General features: G+C 46.7%; 1 protein-coding gene across 6 annotated transcripts in view; it reads right to left on the reverse strand.

The window, feature by feature from the left end:
- Positions 1-22,643, reverse strand: part of LOC149352402 (uncharacterized) — a 561,538-nt gene that overhangs the window by 15,278 nt on the left and 523,617 nt on the right. For all 6 annotated transcript variants that reach the window (XM_089581571.1, XM_089581568.1, XM_089581569.1 and 3 more), the window contains 6 exons: positions 9,405-9,584; positions 7,394-7,534; positions 4,413-4,479; positions 3,363-3,454; positions 2,090-2,187; positions 954-1,071 (listed from right to left, as the gene is read on the reverse strand). In XM_089581571.1, coding sequence (XP_089437697.1) covers positions 954-1,071; positions 2,090-2,187; positions 3,363-3,454; positions 4,413-4,479; positions 7,394-7,534; positions 9,405-9,584 — 696 coding nt within the window. The remainder of the gene's footprint in view (positions 1-953; positions 1,072-2,089; positions 2,188-3,362; positions 3,455-4,412; positions 4,480-7,393; positions 7,535-9,404; positions 9,585-22,643) is intronic.

A 22,643-nucleotide genomic window follows, 5' to 3' on the forward strand; every position in this document is an offset into this window, starting at 1 on the left:
TTTTTTCTCGGAGCGCCTCAGAGCACTCTGAGCTGGAGGCGGGCGCTCTGAAAGAACCAGCCGAATGTAGTCAGAGCGCTTGATTTCGACCAGCCGAACGTGCGGCTGCATCTCAGAGCGCTCTAGAGCTATCTGAAACGACCAGTCGAAGACACCATGAAAAACAGGAGCCGCGCTTTCTTTCTATTGCCGCCCGTACCCACTAGCGCTTATCTTGGAACCAAGCATATCGCGAAGCCCTGTCTTGGGCAGCACGAAAGGCCCAAAGCTGGTGATGTTTCCACAACTTTCCTATTGATGCCTCAACGTTTCAAGGTGTATTTAAAAAGTTAATTTATTTATCTCGGCTAATTATTCAAACAGGAGGAGCGAAAAAATGCTACTGTAACGTTAGATAAACCTTAACAACATCCACGCGATTTCAGTTCTGAAGAATGCTCAGTTTTTTTCATAAATCTTGGTCCAAGTTAGCTGGGACACCCTGTATATATATATATATATATATAATTTCCTCATCAAGGACAACATGAATCTGGTTTGGTTTGGTTTATGGGGTTTAACGTCCCAAAGCGACTGAGGCTATGAGAGACGCCGTAGTGGAGGGCTCCGGAAATTTCGACCACCTGGGTTTCTTTAACGTGCACTGACATCGCACAGTACACGGGCCTCTAGAATTTCTCCTCCAAAGAAATTCCAGCCGCCGCGGCCGGGATCGAACCCGCGTCTTTCGGGTCAGCAGCCGAGCACCATAACCACTGAGCCACCGCGGCGGCACAGCATGAATCTGGTGACCAAGGAACGATGTGACACGAGAGCACCGTGTACGACAGCGACCCCTCGCTAAGGCACGGCCGCTTCATGCGATATCTGTACCCGGAGAGAATGGCGGAGAAGGAAAATGCCCTGCCACGTGGGTGCGAGTAGTGCAAAGTGAGGATGTGGGAGAGACGTACCTCGATAACGGCCATGGTGCCGTCTGCGAGGCCTGCGAACACCTGACACTGGTCGTCTTCTTCATAGGAACAGAGACTCAGGACCGACTCGTTCAGCTGGGCTTCCCATTTCATCTCCCTAACGCGTAGGAACAATGCATGGAAAAGTGTCAGGTACTGAAAAGCGCAGATATGGGGAAGTTGCCCGCCGCCCGATGCTGCCGCAGCGCAGTCGTATCACGCGCACAGGTATCTTTTCGTGCTAGCCTGCACATGACGTGTAGTGGTCTCCTCTAAGAGGCTATGTTCAGACAATAGATAGCACCGAGTACGGTGAAGCTACACAGGCAGAAAAGTAGTCTAAGAGCACTTGCTGCTGGGCTAGTTGGTTTTAGTTCATATTTGAATAGGTTTTAGGCGCAAAAAAACAGACGAGACACATAGGAAGGTAACAGGACGAAGAGCCAGAGACACATAGGAAGGTAACAGGATGGCGCTTCGTCCTGTTACCTTCCTTTGTGTCTCGTCTGTTTTTTGCGCCTAAAACCTATTCAAACAGGCAGAAAACGCTGAAAATTACCCTGACAGAGAATGCGCCCTTTACATAAGACGCTGATGGGTGCGCTTCAGATTACTCTGACCCCCCCCCCCCCCCCCCCCCAAAAAAAAAAAAGAAAGCAGGAAGAAACCTCTCCCCTTTGCAATCTGTTTATAGTTCCGACTTTACATTACCTGTTCGTTAAACGAACACAGTACAGCGACAAAGTTAATACATAAAAAGGTGCATTGATAACCTAAAAGAATAGGCACAATGATGCAAAACTGCAGCAAAAGTGCAGCTCGCATGCATCCGTACGAGATGCTCATGTGTTTGCTGGGAATAGCTTCGCTTCTATTTGCTAAATCCACTTTGAACATAGACGCTCCCGCTGTCCTGCAGCAGGTGGCACGGCAGTACCTTTGTGCGCATATTCCCTCTTTCTTTCTGGCCACTCCCACATTTTTTTTAACGCTTCCATAGCCTTATTCACAGTCCCGGCCACATTGCCAACAGTATACACACCGATAAATCTACCTCCGTTTCCTTAGCTCTGGTCTGTGCACTGTGGCGCCCCCATGGGGGCGATCCGCGTGGCGGACGCGGCCCGAGTGCCTACCTGGTGCGTGTGCTGTAGGCGTACACAAAGTGGGACAGGGTGCCCAGCAGCATCACGTCGTAGCCCAGGGCATGCATGCAGATCACACGGGCCTCGATCTGCGAGAACAGTGAGTTCACTGCACACGAGCAAAGTACGCCTATTGAGACGAGAAGTGTCATCGCGGTACGGTCATTCACCAAACCACATGAAATTTCCGACGTAGAGTGGGACCGTGCGGTGGTCCAGGGACCTAAGGGGGGGGGGGGGGGGGGGGGGGGGGGGGTCTAAACACACTTGCCATAAAAAAGTTTTTCTCTCTCTCACCAAAAACTATAGCATAGGCATGCTTCTGAGTTACCAGCTCCACAGTGAACACGATTAACACCCGGAAACGTGTCAGCACTATCAGCTCCAAGATGCCTGCGCGAGAACACGATTACTCTATGTTGCCAAATGAAACGTGCAATACCTAGAAGCTAATGCCGTGTTCACCAATTGGAATATGACGTTCCATGTCTGAATATCAATTTTGCTGGGTCGTGCACCACTTAGACGACATTGAAGGTGCACTGAAGAAGAATGTGAACTCGTATTTTTGCCGCGGGATCTCTATCTACACGTTCCGAGCGTTCTTAGAAAATTCAAATTATTGCCCTGTGCGGCCGATTTCCCTAATTTAAATCCGATTAAACGCCCCGGCTCCCATCTGCTTTTTTTTTAATTTCCCGCAGACGGTGGGAGGAGTCAACCAACCTTTCAACCAGTCCCGTGGCGGCTTGCCGCTCTGCCATCGGCGGAGTGATACGTAGTGATCGGCGAAAACAAAGAGTCCACGCGTATTTTTATTTCCGTGGGCCTAATTTGCAGCTATCTAGTCTCTGACTAGACCTATTTATTCAAGGAAACCTCAAAAAAAAAAATAAAAGCGAAAGCAAAGCCGCCACGCGACTGCTTGAAATGCACTCCATGCGTTGGTTGACTCCTCCCACCGTCTGCGGGGAATTAAAAAAAAAGGCGGGAGCCGGACGTTAATCCGATTTAAATTAGGGAAACCGGCCGCAGAGGACATAATTCGAAGTTTCTAAGAATGCTCGGAACGTGTAGATCGAGTTCCCGCGGCAAAAAGATGAGTTCAGATTCCTCTTCAGTGCACCTTTAATTCGTGCTGCAAAAGCTGCGCAACATTGCATTCGCAGTACAGCGGTGAGCAAAAAGCAGGGAACTAACGTACTAGCAACGAATGGCACATTTAGGAGATAATCAGTCTTATCAAGCGAGCACGTGTCCTTACCTCAATCTTCAACCGGTACATCACGCTGTCTTCGCAGTTCACGCGGGACAGTCGTGTCAAGTTCGAACTGGCATGACACACCCATATCGTTTCTGCAATAGCGACACAGTCACACTATTAAAAAAAAAGTAGTTCAATGAAAATACGCCTAGCGCATACCCTAGCGAAGTCAAGAAAAGTTTGAAAGGGCGTTCACGTAATGTGACAAGAGCTTCAGCGACAGCTATTAAGAGAGAGAGGAGGAAAGGCAGGGAGGGTTATCCAGAAGGGTGTTCCAGTTGGCTACCCTACACTGGGAGAGCGGAAATATGGGACGTAAAAGGGAAAGACAGCAAAGATGTAATAAGCAGGGACATCAGGTGGGGACGTGCATGCTTCAAAGTCACAATCTGTTGCGGAAGCAAGGCGCCATCAGCCGTTAAGGTGGTCATGGCCATGTGCAAGGAGTTGAACGGATCATGTGACCCTGCTCTGTGATGTCATTTCATGTGGACGACAAGATCTCGGGGCTCTGGCTATAACAGCGGACGCTGTAAAAACTAGACGACAGAGGACGAGTAATTTCGCTGACGACCGGTCATATTCTCACATTCATCTCAGTTTCAGCTTAGCCAATCCAAGCCGCAGGAGCATGTAATGTCGCACACATTGAACGGCTGCTACTTTCTACTGTTAGTTCGTACGCATGAACATGAAATGATCATGCACAAACGCGGAAACAATGAGAGAAATAAAGTAAACTCTACTGCCAATACAAGTCCAAGTCGCTGTCTAATCCTCGTTAGAGAAAGCTAGGGGGTGAAAAATTCAAGTTTGCATCATTGATATATCCAAACGTCAGTTCCTGTCAGCGAACCGAAAATTGCGCACGTCTTTCTTTACTGCTGCCCTCACCCTGCCCAACCAAAATGGGCCCAAAGGTGAGGAATTTCACGGTCCCACTTATGATGCATACCTCGAAAGTGTTCAGCCATATTTTCAGTAAAAGGCTGCGCGCAGAGTCATCTGTTGAGTAAACACGGGTTAAAAACATGTCTTATAAACACTTACCTGAGTCGCAAGCTGCTGCGCATTCGATAATAAGTGCATTATCGCCGTAGCAGCTTCCATCAGTAGCCTATCGATAGAGAAGAAACGCTGAATTAGTGAATAAAACAACAGCGACTGACCCGATTTATAGTGCAGAGGAAGAAAGCGACAATCAACCAAACGACATTTCGCCACATATCAAGTTGACACTAACTAGTCTATAGTTTCTGTTTAAACGTGTCTTTTGCACATAGTTATTGGGCGCGTCATCCCCACCGCGATCAGAAAAATTACGCCCACTGCAGGACAAAGGTCTCTCAAACTGATGTCCTATCAGGCCTGTACCGCGCCAACTGCGGCCGCCTTACGCCCTTACGCCAGCAAGTTCCTAATCACACCTGCAAACACTGCTGACCCTCTGTCGAAACACGTTTTCCTTCCCCTGCAATCCATTCCGTTACTCTGACCGACGACAGGTAATCTGTTCTTCGCATGACATGCCCCGCCCAAATTCATTTCCTGGACTTAATTTCTGCTGGGACACACATAACTCGAATCCATATTTTAATTCTCGCTGCTCTCTTTGTGTCTTTAGGCTACTATTACCCTTTGGCGGCTCCATGTGCGTGTCAGTCTAATTTCAAGCATTTTCTTCGCCTACCCTCCATGGTTGGGTCTCATTGATGACTACTAGCAGAATGACCCTCATCAGAACATGCGTTGACCACCCTGAAGTAGTGCTTGGACACCACATCCCCCCTTTCATCTGGCAATTTGCCCCATTACCATGCACATTCAACGCAAGATTAGGTACACCTGGCTGCTAACCTAGTGAGAAAACTAACCAGAACACTGAAACCCAGAATGAAGGAAGCGCTGAGCGCACGTAAATTCATTCGTAGCAATGGAAGGCGTATTCTTCTTTTAAAATAATTATTCAGCAAACTTCTTGCAACACATACAGTCCACGTCTTCCTTGCTCACCAAAATAACATATACGAGGTCTGTTAGAAAAGTATCCGACCTTTGACCGAAGAAAAAAAACTGGCATAACTGAAGCGTTAGAAACCTAATCACCTTCAAAGTAGTCTGCTTGGGACTCCATATACATCTCCCAGCGGTGCTGCCATTGTTGGAAGTATTCCGAAAAGGCCCTTTTCGGAATGGAATTTAGCTCTGCTGTCGTTACAGCCATAATGTCCTTTCTTTTCTGAAATCGCGCTCCTTTCAATGGCCTCTTGATTTTAGGAAACAGCCAGAAGTCGTAGGGGGACATATCAGGAAAGTAAGGAGCCTGTTGAACTACAGTAGTCTGGTTTTTCGCCAGAAAAGTCTGAATCAAATGCGAGGAATGTGCAGGAGCAGTGCCGCGATGGATGCGCCAATTTCTTGTTGACCTCAATTCCGGTCTCTTGCGCCGCACAGCACCACGTAGGCGATGGAGGACATCCCTGTAGTACTCTTTAGTCATTCTTTGATCCTGTGGGGTGCGTATTCGTGGTGTGCCACACAGAGGGAGTCAAAAAAGCAGTCAGCATCACTTTGACATTGCTGCGCACTTGGTGGGCCTTCTTTGGTCTTGGTGACGTGGAATGCGTCCTCTGTGACGACTGGGATTTGGTTTCCGGGTCGTACCCATACACCCAAGACTCGTCACTAGTGATTACGGCGTCGGTGAAGTCAGGGTAACTGTTTGTGAAATCCAGCATCTCCTGTGAGACTTCAACATGAAGCTGCTTTTTGTCCACCGTCAGCAGCTTCGGCACGAATTTCGCCGCAACTCTCTCCATGGCCAAATCTTCGGTGATAATGGAATGTGCAGAAAAATTGCTGGTGTCCACCTCTTCCGCAATTTCTCGCATAGTCACACAGCAGCCCCGCATCACCACAGCGTTCACTTCGGCAATGACCTGGTCCTTTCGGCATGTTGATGGCCGACCGGAGCGTGGCTCTCTCTCCACAGATGTGCGGCCGTCTTTAAACCAGTTGCACCACTGCTTAATCTGTGTGCTGCTCACAGCATCATCACCGAAAGCCGTGTGAACATTTCGAATGGTTTCCACTTGGCTATCGCCAAGTTTCTGGCAAAATTTGAGGTAGTAGCGCTGCTCCTCTCGCTCCGCCATTTTCCTTGCAACAAAAAACCGACGAGAGCACTGCGCACTGCCTCACTCAAACGCTGCTTCCCAGCGACTGACGCTATCGGCAGGCGGGAAAAAATTCGTGCATGCGCACGAAGGTTCAAGGTCGGCTGCTGTAAGCGCGCTTGTTTCATATCCAACAGGTGTTCGCAAAAAAAAAATAAAGTCGGATACTTTTCTAACAGACTTTGTATAGCCTATTCAAACAACGGTCATGACGCAACCAAGAAGGACGTTGACCATTATTTTCACCCCACACGAGAGCAGCTAAGGCGCACGCAGCGCCCCTGATGTTATCAACCCGGTCTAGAAAAGGCGACCGTCATCCGTAACCTCGAATGCGGCCAATTTCAAAGAACGCCAAAGGTGAGATACCTGTTCCCATTTCCAGCGCAGCAGCCCCCGCTAAAAATACTTCAAATCCTGCACACGCGGAGCCTGGGTGCAGTCGATGGTAGTACCTGATGCGCCTCTGAGCAACGCCGCACCCGACTCGGAAGAAGACTTTACTAAGTGCGTTAAACTCGTCAATCACGTGTACAAAACGAACCTCTGTACACCTATTCCGGGAACGGAGAAACAACTAAACGACTGCATGCGTGAATAAACTTCGGGGTGAGTGGGCCTGGGATATGAGTCGGAGTTCGCCTGAGCTTCTCGTTTCAGCCGAGGGCATCGCTGGTTTGCAGAGTGGCTGCAAGTGGAAAGGCCATCCTTTTCCAAAAGAAACCTGTCAGCGCAATATTTGTAATATTTATAACGGCTACTCTGCAATACTCTGAACGCTACAAGTTCGCACTTTGAGTGTTGTCGGCTATAAGGAAAAAAAAAAGAAAAGGAAAAAAAACGCCAGCCTCTCACCGATGTGCTGTCTCTGGACAAAACACTGTGCTTCTCTTGCTCCCGTTTCTTGGACTGTTCCCTGAGAATCTTCTGAAAGCAGGCCTGCTTTGCGGCGATGTCCTGCCGCCGCGGAAAAGGCTCCAAATCTTCAAAGGCTACCTGTGACAAAAGAAAAAATAAACGCATTACAGGAATAGGGACACAAAAATGTTTGCATTAGTGTTTCTTCTTTGGAATAGTGCCCAAGAAAATAATGCACATGAGTCACAACGGATAATTCACCTACGCCAGCTGAATAATTTATATTTTAATTCTTTTTCACGTACCGCTTCGGTTTCAGTTTGAACAGCCGAACGACGGCTGTGACGCAACAGACTATTCGAGGTAACGTAAATCACACAAAAACATATAATTGCTGCTTGTAAATTTTTTTTGCGATTCCAACTTTTGGCCAGGCTTGCGTAAGAGTTGGTGCCAATAAAAACGGGGGAAAAAAAACAGCGATTATACAGCAGTTTTTTATGCCTCACGTGACCTCAAATCATCTATTACGTCACAGCCGTCATTGGGCCGCTGAAACGGAAACCGATGCAACATCAGAGAAATAAAAACAATTATAGTTATTTACCGCTTTTTGGCGGAATCCACGTGGCTGTACGCGTTTTGTAATCCGATGCGCATCATTTCAATGACACAACACACAATTAAATTTGGTGTCTCTACTCCTCCCAAGGAGCCATAAACCACATTCGGTAAAGCTGCCGCCGCTCTGTTCCAAAGCCGTCCCTTTTCCTCTTGACGTTGCTGCTTGCTGCCGAGAAAGCGTGGGAAATATCGGCGCAACATGCAGACAATATGACAGGATTGGCATCCAGCCAACGATTACTCTCCATGTACGACTGACATCCATACATTCCCTTTTCCAAGTAGTTTTGCTCCGGAATAATAACCTCGGGAATATCTTTTTTTTTATTTTTCAAATGCAGAGGTAATATAAACTTCGTTCTTCAACACAAGCAAAGCGTCCCGTTTAACACTGCTTGCGCCAGCCCAACGCGCGCAGCTCTCGGCCGACCGTGCACGCCATCGCGTTTGTGTATTCCCCATCTTCCTCCTCCATGATGCGCTCGTGAACGCGTTCGCCTCTCCAAAAGTGCGAAGTAAGCTATTATCGATGACGTTTTGGTTTCAGTTTAACGCTAACCCGGCGCAACACAAGCGATTGAAAGAAACGTAGGAATGGGGCCAACAAGAGCGTTTCAGGGTCCCGCTTAGCCCCATCCCCTAGACCTTACACTGTATGTTCCTCAGCGATCCTTTTACAAGAAAACTTTTTTGTAGTAAACGGCGGCTTCGGTGTTGTGTGTCGTGATAGAAAACTTCTGCATTCACCAGCTGGCCAATGAGAGAGAGTGTTACTCACTTGGGCCGCAATAAGGCGCTCTCGAGTGTGACTTGTATGGTAACGTGATTAAGTAATGCCTTCCGGTGAGCACTCACATAAAGGGGGAATGCTTGGACGGACGGGAGGGAAAACCGGTGCGTAGCTATCGCTGTGATTTCAAACCGGGGCTTGGAGAAGGGCGATATACGTCTGGGAAGTTGTGCGTGAGCGTCTAGGTGTGTGTTTGCACCTTTGTTTTCAGATTCACGAACCATTCATCTGCGGCTATAAACGCACAAAGCACTGTAAACTTGAGACGATGAATATTCCGAAGTCACATCAGACATAGAACCATCGCGTATTTTAAGGAGCGGTGCAGCCTATACGTCCACGGTATGTTAACCTGCGCTGCAGGCTGCGGAATAAGACTGGGAATTCACTGCTTCCTCCCTTAATTTGGAAGCGACTACAGTCAGAAGCCAGAACAGCGAAGCGCGGCGTGAATATAAAAGCTGTCGTTTCATACAATTAAGATCAGTATCTTTCGATCTCGCGAGCGTGCACGCGTTCCGCTATTTTCGTCCGTGGGATACGCGGGTGCAGCGTCTTTTCAACTACAACGAGCTGCGAGGGAATGGCGGTCACCTTGATGAGCGTGTCCACGTCGTAGCAGAGCCGGGCGATGGCCTTCAGCTGGCGCATGATGGACACCGTGTCCTGCTTGGTGAGCAGCACTTCCTCGTGCATCTTGAGGATGGCCAGCGAGAACCGGAACAAGACCTTGGGGCCCTCCAGCAGGAAGCAGTCCCAGATGCGCAGCAGCGTCTGCACAGTGAGAGCCGCCCAGAGTGACCACAGAGCGGATCACCTCTCAAGGGCACGCGCATTCACCAATACTCTAAAGCAGCGGTAAACAGCTATAGTGCCGAATTTCGTTGATCATCCTGCTTAGCCGTAGAACAGAAATGGAGTATGTAGGTAAGGCACCCAATTAAAGGCAGAGATATATAACATAAATTATAAACCTAAAAGGTAAGTTTAAACCTTAAAATACAAGTTAAAATGTGAATACCGCGGCGATAAACAAATTCTCTGCCCCAAGCCAAGCCCAAACTAGGCCTATGCCCGTCTGTTGTGCGGTCTCAGTTGGGAATAAAACTGCAGCAGAGACAACACAGTGCTGTTTCGAAACTTTGCTGAAAGTTCCGAAAGAAAATAACACGCTCCGTCTCCTTTTCACAGATGTGTTCGGCCACTTAAGTTGAAAAAGTTTCGCTGGCCATCTTGCACTTCTTTGAACCGTGCACTCAGAAACGCATAAAATGGGCTTAAAATTAGCGTAATACGCACGGCATCATTTACGTGTAGGGTGCACTTCAACGACTGTCCGAAGGGGCCGTCGTAAGAATAGGAACAGATTGTTTATATTTGTAATGGTATAGTCAGTACGGCCGACGCTCTGCGCCTAAGGGACGACTATACAAGGGTGCGTGGATATCTAAAAGTTTTCCAATCACGAAATAGACGCCCCTTTTTGTTTTTCTCCATTATAGGTCACACCTTGTTGCTCCATATAACTATGCACTACTGGTGTGGTTCAGTCGACTCATTGCCAACTTCATTAGTTTTTCAGTTCTCTTTGAAAATAGTTGTTTTACACTACAATGAACCACGCTGAAAGGAACACCAGGAGCAAGCATCAATCTACAATGTTAAAGCTTAGCATATGGAAATGAAAAAAAAAAGGCGTGCCTCAAGAATCGGTCCCTCAGCAGTTCTTGCTTTTAATTTATATCCACTACCTACCTCAGAAATTAAATTGCCATATTCGGTTTTTTTTGCCGACGACTGTGTTATTTACAAAGCAGTCAGTTACCACCTTGGCCTACAATCCCTATAAGATAACATAAATCAGGTAGTACACTGGTGCAACGACTAGCCAATGGCACTCAATATAAAATACAAATGCATGTCTTTCCACCGTTGTCATGCTCCTCTCTTGTTGCCCTGCACCAACTACAACGTTCCTATCGACCCGGACCAACCGTATAAGTATTATGGTGTTCACCTTTGTAATGACATTATATGGAATACGTACAGTCATTGTCAAAAATATACAACCCAAGGTGTTTGCTTCTAAGCCAAGTAGCCGGGCTCTTTATCACATTTCACAGTCCTAATCTTGGTAGGGTTGAGGACTTAAGTTTCTCCTGCCTTCGTTAGGTTAGTGTCCCTGAGCATGCAAGAGGAGCCGCGCTGTAGGGCTCAGAAGCAGACCCCTTGGATTGTATAGCTTTGGCAAAGACTGTACATTCGAACATAATATCATCCGCGAGCAAAACGCTTTAAAGCGTCATCTTCACTCTGCATCTCAGCATGTGAAGCCACTTACATACAAATCACCAGTCAGGTCAAAGTTAGAATATGCATCACCCATCTGGTCTCTGAAACAAGCATACATCGCTAACAGACTTGGAGCAGTTCAAAAGAGAGCACCTACATTCAATCATTCATCCCTCATGACTCTTTCGATATCAGCATATCGTTTTTAAAATCGCAGACGAACGCACCAATTCTTGCACATCTCCGCCGCATTGCTAGTTTATGCTCGCTTCTTAAGTTATTTTATTCTGAGCTACGACAAGAACCTTACATTTGCGCATCCCCGCCACGCATCTGTTTTAGCACCGGCCAGCAGCAGCAAGTATCACGACCATGCGACCGCACGATAATATATTCTTCCTCATTCTTACCCTAAACTGCTACAGACAGGAACGGCCTTCCCAAGAACCCGCTGCTATCACCTGCCCACCAATGTTTCTTCACCGCATGACAGGTGCGCTTTCATAATGAAAATCTTTGTATGTTTAATGCACTTCAAACTGACTCAGTGCTTATTTCGATTTTTTTTTTTTCGTATCTGTGCGCCCCATCCCTAATGACGTACCCTCTGGCGAGGCTACAGATATGGCTTTAAAATGGCAGCCCCGATGTGGCGACAAAAGAAGAAATACATCTGCTCGAACCAGCAACACGACAGTAGCGGATAAAAAGAAATGTAAACAAGTTCGTTTCACCAAATGATGATGAAATTTTAATTATGCGAATTAATTCTGTCCCTTCGTCTTTTCAGCAGCTTGGCACTACTGAATAGGTGTTCGCATTTTAGAGATGGCGGCCAGACATCCAAAGAGACTTGGAGACAACCGACTCATTGTTAGTGTTTATTTTTACTGGACTCTTTACACACGGGTGCGAATAGCGTGAAAGCAGCGACACGTGCGAATAAACTCCTTTAGACTTAATGCTTAGCCGCTGCGTAATCATGGAAGAACTTAAATAACTGTAACGTGCACGAGACTGTCAGGTATCGACCTGCCTTGTGAGGCTCATTAATACAGCAAAAACGCCAGCGGTGCAAGTTTCCCGGCCGACTGATATGATGGCCACGGTCGCCGCTCCGCGGCCAGACTTGAAGAGCACGCGTGCACGTAGTATTCGCAATGTTCCAGAGAGGGCGCCAAAGACCTGTCCAATATAGAGTTCCTAGGAACTCTAGTCCAATAATGTGAGCGAAAAAGGCTCGAGGGGCGAGAATACATGATTCTTTCAATTTTTAGAATGTAGGTGGCGTTGCACTACTTCAGCACTCACTGAGCATTTACTTATGAGAGAGCGCAGGAAAAACGAAGCGTGTAGTACAGCTTTAGTTGCCTGAAGGCTGATCACTTATAGTGTTGCAGTTGTATTTAATATTATTTGCCTGTCCATACTGTTCTCTAGCGTTAGCACCGATAGACGATGAGAACCTCTAAATCCAAAAACCGCACTCCACCGCCTCCTCTTTTAAAATCCACAAATAAAAGTGCACATCAAATGTTCATTCCGGGTAGCACCGACCATTAGAATAATGCTATAAAATGTTACGTAAGTTGCAGTAACGCTCTATGTTACATGGAAGGTTACATGAATGTTAAATATTCACAAATAAAGTTATATGTCATATCGAAACATGTTAAAAATTCAAAGTAAATGTTATTTTAATGCTGACTTCTAAATGTTATAATAATGTTTAAAATTTACGAAGAATGTTATATGTTGTATCATTAACATAACTTTAACGTTCCAGATAAACTCTTTTTAATAGACTTCTAACCGCTATTATAAGGTCTGGATCAGAACTATAAAAGAGCATGACAAATATATTTCAAGCACTGGGTCCCAGAACTTTTTCCACTGTTCTTAGAGTATAGGAGTTTTTCATACAGCAGTGCTTTGCAACTAAACCTCTTCAACTGCAAGCCGCTGCGGTGGCTGAGTGGTTAAGATGCTCGGCTGCTGACCCGAAAGATGCGGGTTCGAACCCGGCCACGGCGGTAGCATTTCGATGGAGGCGGAATGTTAGAGGCCCGTGTGCTGTGCGATGTCAGTGCACGTTAAAGAACCCTAGGTGGTCGAAGTCATCCCGAGTTCTCCAATACAACGTCCCTCATAGCCCGAGTCGCCTTGGGACGTTAAACCCCATTAAATCAAATCAAGATCTTCACTTGTGCCTGCCACAGACTGCATACACAACGACATTATTATGTTAGAAAGCATTGCTTATTATCATTTCGCCACTATCGTTTATGGCACACCCCTCAGTAATTGCTACATAAGCTTGAATCCAAGGTATCCGTTCGAGGGTGAGCGTATGTGTTCATGTTGTGCTGTGTTGTGCGCTAAAACGTCGCACTCGTTGTTGGTCCTTAAAAACGTTGATGAAGTTTAGTACCTTACCAAAAGGCGGGCCTGCATGCTCGTGTAGGGTCGCTTTACCATTTTCGAGATTTCTTCTATTTATGCTTTTCACATGTTTAATTATGTTCGGGAAAGATTATTCCAACGTTCATTTGAAACATTACAGAAAGGTTAGAAAAAGGAAAGGACACCAAGAACACTGAGTTAAAATTTAACGAACACAATAAGGCAACAGTGTTGTAACGTTTCGGTGCTATCAAAAGCGTCAATGTGTTCAAGAATGATAGGACCCCACACCTCACCCCACCCCACCATGACGTCATGCAAGTATGGAACCCCCACTCCTTCTTCAGCAAGAAACTTCTTTCGAAAAACCATGAAAAAAAAAACATTTTTTTTTCGCCAAGGAAAGTTTAAGAAATGCATTGGACAAATAGGACTCCTCCCTCCCTCCCCCTGATAAAACTACACCAGTATATGACGCGCAACCTGGTATTGAGACGTACAAAGTGTGCGCAAACAAGTTCAGACTGCATCTCTTGACTGCAGGCCGTACGCTAGGGCTGCCGGAAAATTCAGTGCAAGTGCAGGTCTCTTCCCCGCAAACTTTAGCAGTCTACTGTACACCAAGCTAGCCTCTGACATGGCAGATATTCTTCCCGTCATGTCCCATAATTCAGGAGCACGAAGAGAGAGAGAGAGAAACCATGTATGAGCTACAGTTAGAGACAAATTATTCTTGTTCAGTCTTGCTATAAAGTTCGTGCAAAGCGCGAACTGGAAGCGAAATCTCGCGAATGAGGTGACAGGGCGCCGCGACTGGGAAAGAGAACGGAGTGTCCTATAGTGTTATGCGAATGCACCCCTTTCGAACTGAGCCGACTGGTTGCTTGCGCGGCAAGACGTATACGACCCAGTGATCTCCGCTGCTCGTGCCTAAAACGGGGAGCCGAGCGCGAGCTTGTGTCGCAACAATGAAAGCTACGAACGATTCCCTGGTCTGCGAACGTGACAAGCCGCCGTGGGTCTCATGCACGTTTCACGACCCTCTACGTATAAGGAAGCCCTAAATGCCACTGGCCACGAAACATCTACGATCGTCGGTGGTAGCCTAGAAGGTACCGCAACCACAAGCAACTTTGCCCATGCACCAAAGGCAGGACGCGCCGTACAATAACGAGGGTAACTGCAGCGTAAAATTGAACGGCCCTCTCCTGCCATTTTGTTGTTTGATGTCGCCCCTGAGAAGGGCGACATCAAAGAGTGAATTGTGAGGATCTGCTTGAAGGCGTAAGTTGGCTTGACTCGACAGTTTTGAAGCCGCTGCCTTGATGGAACGGTCTGGTTTGGTTTGGTTTTATAGGATTTAACGTCACAAAGCGACTCAGGCTATGAGAGACGCCGTAGTGAAGGGCTCTGGAAATTTCGACCTCCTATAGGGTTCTTCAACGTGCATCGCACAGTACACGAACCTCTTGAATTTCGCCGCCACCGAAATTCGACCACCGAGGCCGGGATCGAACCCGTGCTTGATGGAACGAGCAAACGTGACAGTTACACAACAGAGTCGAAAACTGTCTTGATGGAACGGTTTCGTTTGGTTTGGTTTTATGGAGTTTAACGTCCCAAAGCGACTCAGGCTATGAATGACGCCGTAGTGAAGGGCTCCGGAAATTTCGATCACCTGGGGTTCTTTAACGTGCACTGACATCGCACAGTACACGGGCCTCTAGAATTCCGCCTCCATCGAAATTCGACCACCGAGGCCGGGATCGAACCCGTGCTTGATGGAATGAGCAAACGTGAGTTACACAACAGAATCGAAAACTTGGCGAGTTGGTGAACGTTTAGCATTTTGAAACGGGTTTTGAAGGCTGGGTTTGAAGGCTTTATAACCATGAGTCCCAATACCGCGGTGGCCTTGTGGTTATGGCGCTCGGCTGCTCACCCGAAAGACGGGTGTTCGCTCCAGGCCACGACGGCGAATTTCGATGGAGGCGAAATTCTAAAGGCCCATGTACTGCGCGATGTCAGTGCACGTTAAAGAACCCCAGGTGGTCGAAATTTCCTAAGCCCTGAACTACGGCGTCCCTCATAGCATGAGTCACTTTGGGACTCAAACGCCCATAAACCAAACCGAACTATACCCACGAGTCTTTCCTAATGAAAATTCAATTTATAGTCAGCACTTCGTTTATGTGCGTGTTTCTCGCTTAGTTCTCGTTTCTTCACGCTGTTCTAAATGATAAATTACGTAACACTGAGCCTAAAATGCAATGCATCAACTGCAACGAGAAAAGAAAAAAGACCAACTTTAAAACGGTTGACAAAGACAACATGCAGAGAAAAAAAAGACACCTTCACACTGAAAATTCACGGCGTTACTTCGGATGCCAAAAGAATTAACGGCCACTCAGTGTTCTAGCTATGAAGAGCGCATTGCACATCTATCAAATAAGATCGCTCACTGCATATAAATCTCGCGGTAGAAATTTTTGCTTCAAACATCGCCCAGCAGGCCTATCCCGGAGCGCTATGAGATGCAGAAATGGCTTACAGCTTGCTTGCACCTATCCGTTTTTTCTTTTAATTAGATCACGCATTTACGTCCACTACCGGACCTCAGATGGAGGAGGCGTGCAAATCAGAGAATGCTTGCAAACATTGCAAATCTGAGAATGAGAAAGAAAATGGAAGAAGCGGCACAAAGAAAACGAAACGTGTCCACGGCGCTCAGTTTGATTCGACGAAAGCGCCAGGAACGCACTGCGTGGTCAATGGCCGCGGTACACGAACCGCACGAAGATGCACAGCGTGCCCTTCGACGGCGCCGGCGGGGAGGCGCCGCTGTGAGTCAGCCGAGGGCTCGGTCGAGAGCGAGACAGCCGATGAGTGACACGGCGCCAAAAGCTCCGGGACGGCCGGCGCGCCTCCTAAAATTGGGTCTTGCCACACCTTATGTAGCAGAGGGGTTCTTAGCCCCGATGTCAGGGCGAGTAACGGTTCCATCTTGTCTCGTAATTACTGCGCCGGAGACTGACTGCCCTGGCGTAACTCCTTTCGCGCGGTCCTTGGGCCGCAGACGACCGCCCGCTGCTCCGGAGCGAGGTGAAAGACTGCTCCGTCGCGACGCCGGGGGCAATAAACGTCGGCCGAGAGCAGGGAAAGAAAGACGCCATTGTTTGTTCCTCGCGATGATGTCGGGGCTGGCCGCTGAAGGAGAGTTTTTGCACTGGCTTTCACTGAAAAGGCGCAGCGTTCTCCGACACCCTTCCTGTGGAGGTCGTAGACTAAGAAATGTGCACTGCAACCAGAAGGCGAATGGAACCCATGCGCTGTGCGACCTTTGTGCGAGATACACGTATGTTCCACACAGTAGATGCATGTAGTACATACGCGTACATGTAACCCCTTGGTCAAAAGCTCAGAGCCCAAGGGGTTTGCTTCCGAGCCACACCGTGTGGCGTGCAATGAACCCTTAGTGACGAAATCTCCTGCAGGTAAGGGTATTTTTTGTCCTGCCCCCTCCAGCGGGTAGGACTTCCACGAATGTTACAGGAGCCCCACTACACGGCTGATAAGCAAATCCCCTAGGCTTTAAACTTCTGACAAAGGCCATACATGTCCGCTGAAGTCGACTGTGAAATAGGGCCTATGTCCAAGTTATTTTCAGTCAGAGATTGAACGGCGGTAATGGGTTAGCTGAAGTGCCACGCACGCTGAAATGGCTGTGCCATTAATTGACGAAGTCGCGTGTAAAGAGCCTTACGCAAAAGTCTGCTTCAGCTCGCGTGCTGTACAGGACGTATGCGGCGGTCGCTACAAGGAATCCACAGCCGAAAGTGCCAGGCAAATCAAGTTTGTAATACACCAGAGCCGCTAAGTAAAAACCAGTCGCGACCACCAGTGCGAACTTTTCGCCAAATTAGCCCTCTTTACCACTATTCTGAAAACCACTTAATTGACTGCATTTGCCGTAAACGTCTGGTAAGTTTTTTTTTTTTTCGCTCTCTGCTAATGGCTCAAGAGATCTAACAAAAGGTGCACCATGCCGACACCCAGTTTTCGTTTCCTTTCTAATGCCGCCGCGGTGGCTCAGTGGTTATGGCTCTCGGCTGCTTACTCGAAAGGCGCTGGCTCGGTACCAGCCGCGGAGGTCGAATTTCGATGGAGGCGAAATTCTAGAGGCCAGTGTACTGTTGTGCGATGTCAGTGCACGTTAATGAACCCCAGGTGGTCGAAATTTCAGGAGCCCTTGACTACGGCGTCCATCGTAGCCTGAGTCGCTTTGGGACGTTAAACCCCCTGAAACATAAAACGTTTTCCTTTCTACTCTCGCAAAGCAGCCAAAGCCCGCTACCGATGCTAACCAGTGGCAGTATATATATATATATATATATATATATATATATATATATATATATATATATATATATATATATATATATATATATATATATATATATATATATGTGAGAGAAGCCAACAACCACAGAAACCAAGGGGCACACAGGGGATTTTTTAATTAATTAATTTATTTATTTTGTGCTGTTGTTCGATTTAGAATATTACTGAATATGTTATCCCTTAAAGCTAATTGATATATATATATATATATATATATATATATATATATATATATATATATATATATATATATATATATATATATATATATATATATATATATATATATATATATATATATATATATATATATATATATATATATATACACAAAGAAAACAGACGTGGTGAACGAACGCTGCACTTGACGTTTCGGCCGGGTACTGGTCCTCGTCTGCAGAACTTGAGCTACAGGCAGTCTCTTAAATTTATATGCTGACGTTATTACTATCTGCACCGATAACAGTAAATATGTGAGCAAAAACACCAAGTTAAAATGGGGCCCAAATCATGCAATCCCAAAGGCGCCGAAGTTGCATATTAGAGATCATCTAAAATGCCAAGAGAACATAGGCACGTGGCAAACTTACAAGGTGGCAGAATAATAATGCGGAGCACACACATGCGTACCGGGTGCGGTAAAAAAAAAAGAAAAAGGACACGAGGCGAAGCTACATGATGAATGATAATGCGTAGCCTGCGATGTGTGCACATCCAATAAATTGAATAAAACCATGCAAAACGGCAATGAATCACCGTGGCAAGCAATCGCAATACCGAAGTTTTGTCTGATCACGTAAACGAATTTTACAAACGGAATTAAACATACCATTCACGTCCCCGCGCTGCCATCAATAAGTTGGTCACAAAAAATAGGGCGATTCAGATAGGCGCAAGACAGTTTACCTATGCTTTGGTTTATACCTGACGAAAGGGCTTTAGACTTGTGAATTAAAAATGAATCGCTGACTTCTCAGTCGTAGTGTGATCGAAATCCAGATTCTTAGATGGTGGCTTTTAATGTATGTAAATGTTTCGGGTATCTGATTTGATAAATTACAAGCCGCCATTAAAAGCAACCGACAAGTCAGAGAACAATTTTAAATGTACAAGTTTGAAGCCGTTTGGTGAGGTATAAGCGTAGGTAATCGAACTTCCCTATCTTAATCGCCCCATTTTTTGTGACTAGCTTCTTGAGAAAAGCGGCGACGCGACTGGCGTCTTTTATTGCGTTTATAAAACGCATTATACGCGACCAGACAAGGTTTGTGTATTGTGACTGCGTGCCACTGTGATTCACTGCCCTTTCGCGTGGTTTTATGCATTTTACTGGATGCCTAAATATCGCAGTCTGCGCATTATCACCCAGAATGTAGCTTCGCTTCGTGTACTTTTTCTTTTTTTGTACTACTTCCTGTTACGCACGTGTGTGCTCCGCAATATTCTGCACCTTGTAAGTTTACCACGTGTCTATGTTCCCTTGGTATTTTAGATTACCTCTAATGCGCAACTTTAGCGCCTTTGCGATTGCATGATTGGACCCCATTTTAGCTTGCTGTTTTTTCTTACATATTTACCGTCATTAGCGCCGATAATGATAACATCAGCATATAAACTTAAGAGACTGCCCGCAGCTCAAGTTCTGCCGACGAAGGCCAGTACCCGGCCGAAATGTCAAGAAGTATAGTGTTCGTTCACCACGTCTGTTCTGTTTTCTTTTGTGTATCACCAACCTCGTCCTAAGAATTTTTTCTGCGTATATATATATATATATATATATATATATATATATATATATATATATATATATATATATATATATATATATATATATATATATATATATATATCAGGACTCCATCCTGATATATCAGGATGGAGTAGTGCGGTGTAACGCACTCCCAGTCAGGCGCCGAGCAAAGCAAACGGGGCGACGAAAGCTGGGCAAACACAGGCGTGACGGCGGTGCCTGACTGCCACTCGGGACAAATGGCCGTTAATGAGAGGGCCAGTGCAGCGGTGGCCGGTGGCGGGCTCGTGCGCTGCCGCCAGATGCGTGTCAGTGGAGGGGGATCCATCTTCGCGCATACTCTCGAGTTAGCCCTAAAACCAATCGTCCCGGAGAGACCGGCCGGCACAAAACATCGCCTCTACACGGGCGCGACGGCACACAAAGTGAAGCTACCTCGCAAGGAGCGGCCAACGGGAAGGTCGGAACCAGTGGGGAAATAATGAAGTCTTCCCTGGGCTCCATCAAGTTAATGGCCGCCGAGAAACCGGGAGCGTGCTCGCAGCAGCTAGCCGGGCCCAGCCGTCCTCTCTGTTTGGAGAGAAGGCCCGCTTCCCGAGGGCAGGTCACGCACGCCTTTCTACTTCCGGCGACGACAGGCCGGCGACAAACAGACGGGCTGCGTGCAACAGTCGCCGGCAAACAAGCCACGGTGCGCGGATGCCGGCATCACCCGAACACCCACGTCGATGCTGCTGAGATTGCTTTCTGATGAAACGTGGGGTACAGGCTGTGGTGTCAACGAAGCCAACTTACAGAGGCTTCTTAAACATTTCTTCACACATTAAAAAATAAGAGTTCGGGCTATATTACAACCTTCTTCACATGTGAGCCAAGGGAATACAACCCTTTTCGTCGCGCACGGGTATGCCTCTGTTGCTAAGATAGGTTCCAACTTTCCACACGCTGCAGGTCTTAATCCAGGCTTTACATGTGCAGTTGCCGAACTCGGTTCGTGATATCAGCCCGAGTTTTTCAATTAGCACGCTCTTTGGAAATGTCAGAACGTAAAGTATACCGACCTGATGGACTCCATTTAAACGAGGAACCTCAAACACGCAGACCCGAGCCGTTTACTTAGGACTCGCTCGCCTTTCAACATTTCATTCCCGGAGGCCCTCTCCTGCTGCACACACCGCCATTGAAGGCGCGGTTCCGCGGTAAATGATACCCACAAACACGCCGCAGCCATTCGGGTACTTGGACAAAATAACGTCGGCACTTACAGAAATGACCAAGACACGGGCAAGGCCCTCCTTTCAAATGACCGCGACTGCGGTTTCTCAATCCTTCTATCCTCTTTCATCCTCGGACATTACGACTCCAGCGGGGCTGAATTTCGTAAAGGCGAACGGCTCCCCAAAATTAGATTGAGGTCCTTGGATGAAGTGGTGTTTTTTTCGTCGTTAGGGCTATTATGTCAACAAATGCTGTCAGTCAGGCCAAACAGAAAAGGAACAGGCGGCATCGCTACATTTATTCGGTACGGAAGGCACAAATATTGATTCAAATGCGTGAAGCGGAAAGCCGGCCACATGACTCGCGAACTGTGAGCAAGTTGCAAGCAACATCTTCATAAAACAAATTTTTGCTCAAGCTACGCATGTATATATACGACAAAGAGATACAATCAGCCTAGAATAGACCTGTAGCCTTCCAATGTACGCCCTTCAAAGTTTGCCATGGCTGTGAAGTCCTGTGCAAGCTTTTAGCGCACGCAAATAACGTACACAATCAGTTGCTGAGTACTGGCCAACACAGCTTTGGTGGCAAGCCATGATGAAGGCGCCAAAGCTACCAAAGGAAGCATATGTTAGCGCATGTTAGGGTACTTACGTCGCAATTTCTCAGCCGCTCCCTCATCTCTTAAGCTTATACTCTATAAAACACTTATACGTCCTAAACTAGAATACGCAGCATCAATATGGGACCCTACACATGATAACCTTGTATATTCCTTGGAACTAGTACAAAATAATTCCGTTCGCTTCATTCTTTCAAATTACAACCGTACGGCAAGCATCACAGCCATGAAATCTAACGTGTCACTCCCACCGTTACAATCTCGCCGTAAAGTTGGTCGCCTAACACTATTTGACAAGCTTTATCATCACGTTACGCTTCCCGACTATTTCATATCACCCCCAGAATACATTTCACGTCGCATCGATCACCGCCACAAGGTTGGCATCCCAACATGCCACACCAAATCTTCTTTTCAGTCATATCTTCCTCGCACATCTGTGGAATGGAACCGCCTTCCCCCCGATATTGCAGCCATTGCAGATAACAAAACCTTTCACGACGCAATAGCTAACATTGTTTATTCTGAAAGAAGTTGATCATGTGTTATATCTGTTTCCACTCTGTTATGTACATTGATTTTATGTTATTTACGCTTTGTGAATGTTGTTTGTTTTAATCTGGAGAAAATTTATTTTGTACTACCTGTTTTCACTGTATTATATTCATTGTTCTTTATCCTAATTAACCCACTCCCCTCTGTAGTGCCTTTGGCCCTGAGGGTACAATAAATAAATAAATAAATAAATATAGCCCCAAAAGGCCGCCAACGAAAGGCACCTACACTGTGGCCAAAAAGTAAAACTGTAGTAAAGGCTGCAATGCGCGTATATACGACGCATCAGATAGTTTTATATTCTTGCGCAGCCAAAACGATTATCAGGTTCACTTGAATAAATAGAAAGGAAAGTTTCTTGAACCCAAGTTGCCCAGTGATATGTTTTCACAATCATCCACGAAACAATCGAAGACAGGGAAGGCAGTTCATCCCATTCGTTGGCTGTTCGTAACGCTGTGTGTCACCCTCGCACCGCCTGGTGGTGGGTCATTCGCACCAGCTGTTCGTGTCATAAATGGCGGCGCAGACTCGCTAAAGCAGAACGAGTGCAATGTCAAAAGTTACGACGCCCTGACGTTGTCTGCTA

This window comes from Amblyomma mixtum, chromosome 3 (genome assembly GCF_055824585.1).
Source record: "Amblyomma mixtum isolate Tamu chromosome 3, ASM5582458v1, whole genome shotgun sequence".
NCBI classification, from domain to species: Eukaryota; Metazoa; Arthropoda; class Arachnida; order Ixodida; family Ixodidae; genus Amblyomma; species Amblyomma mixtum.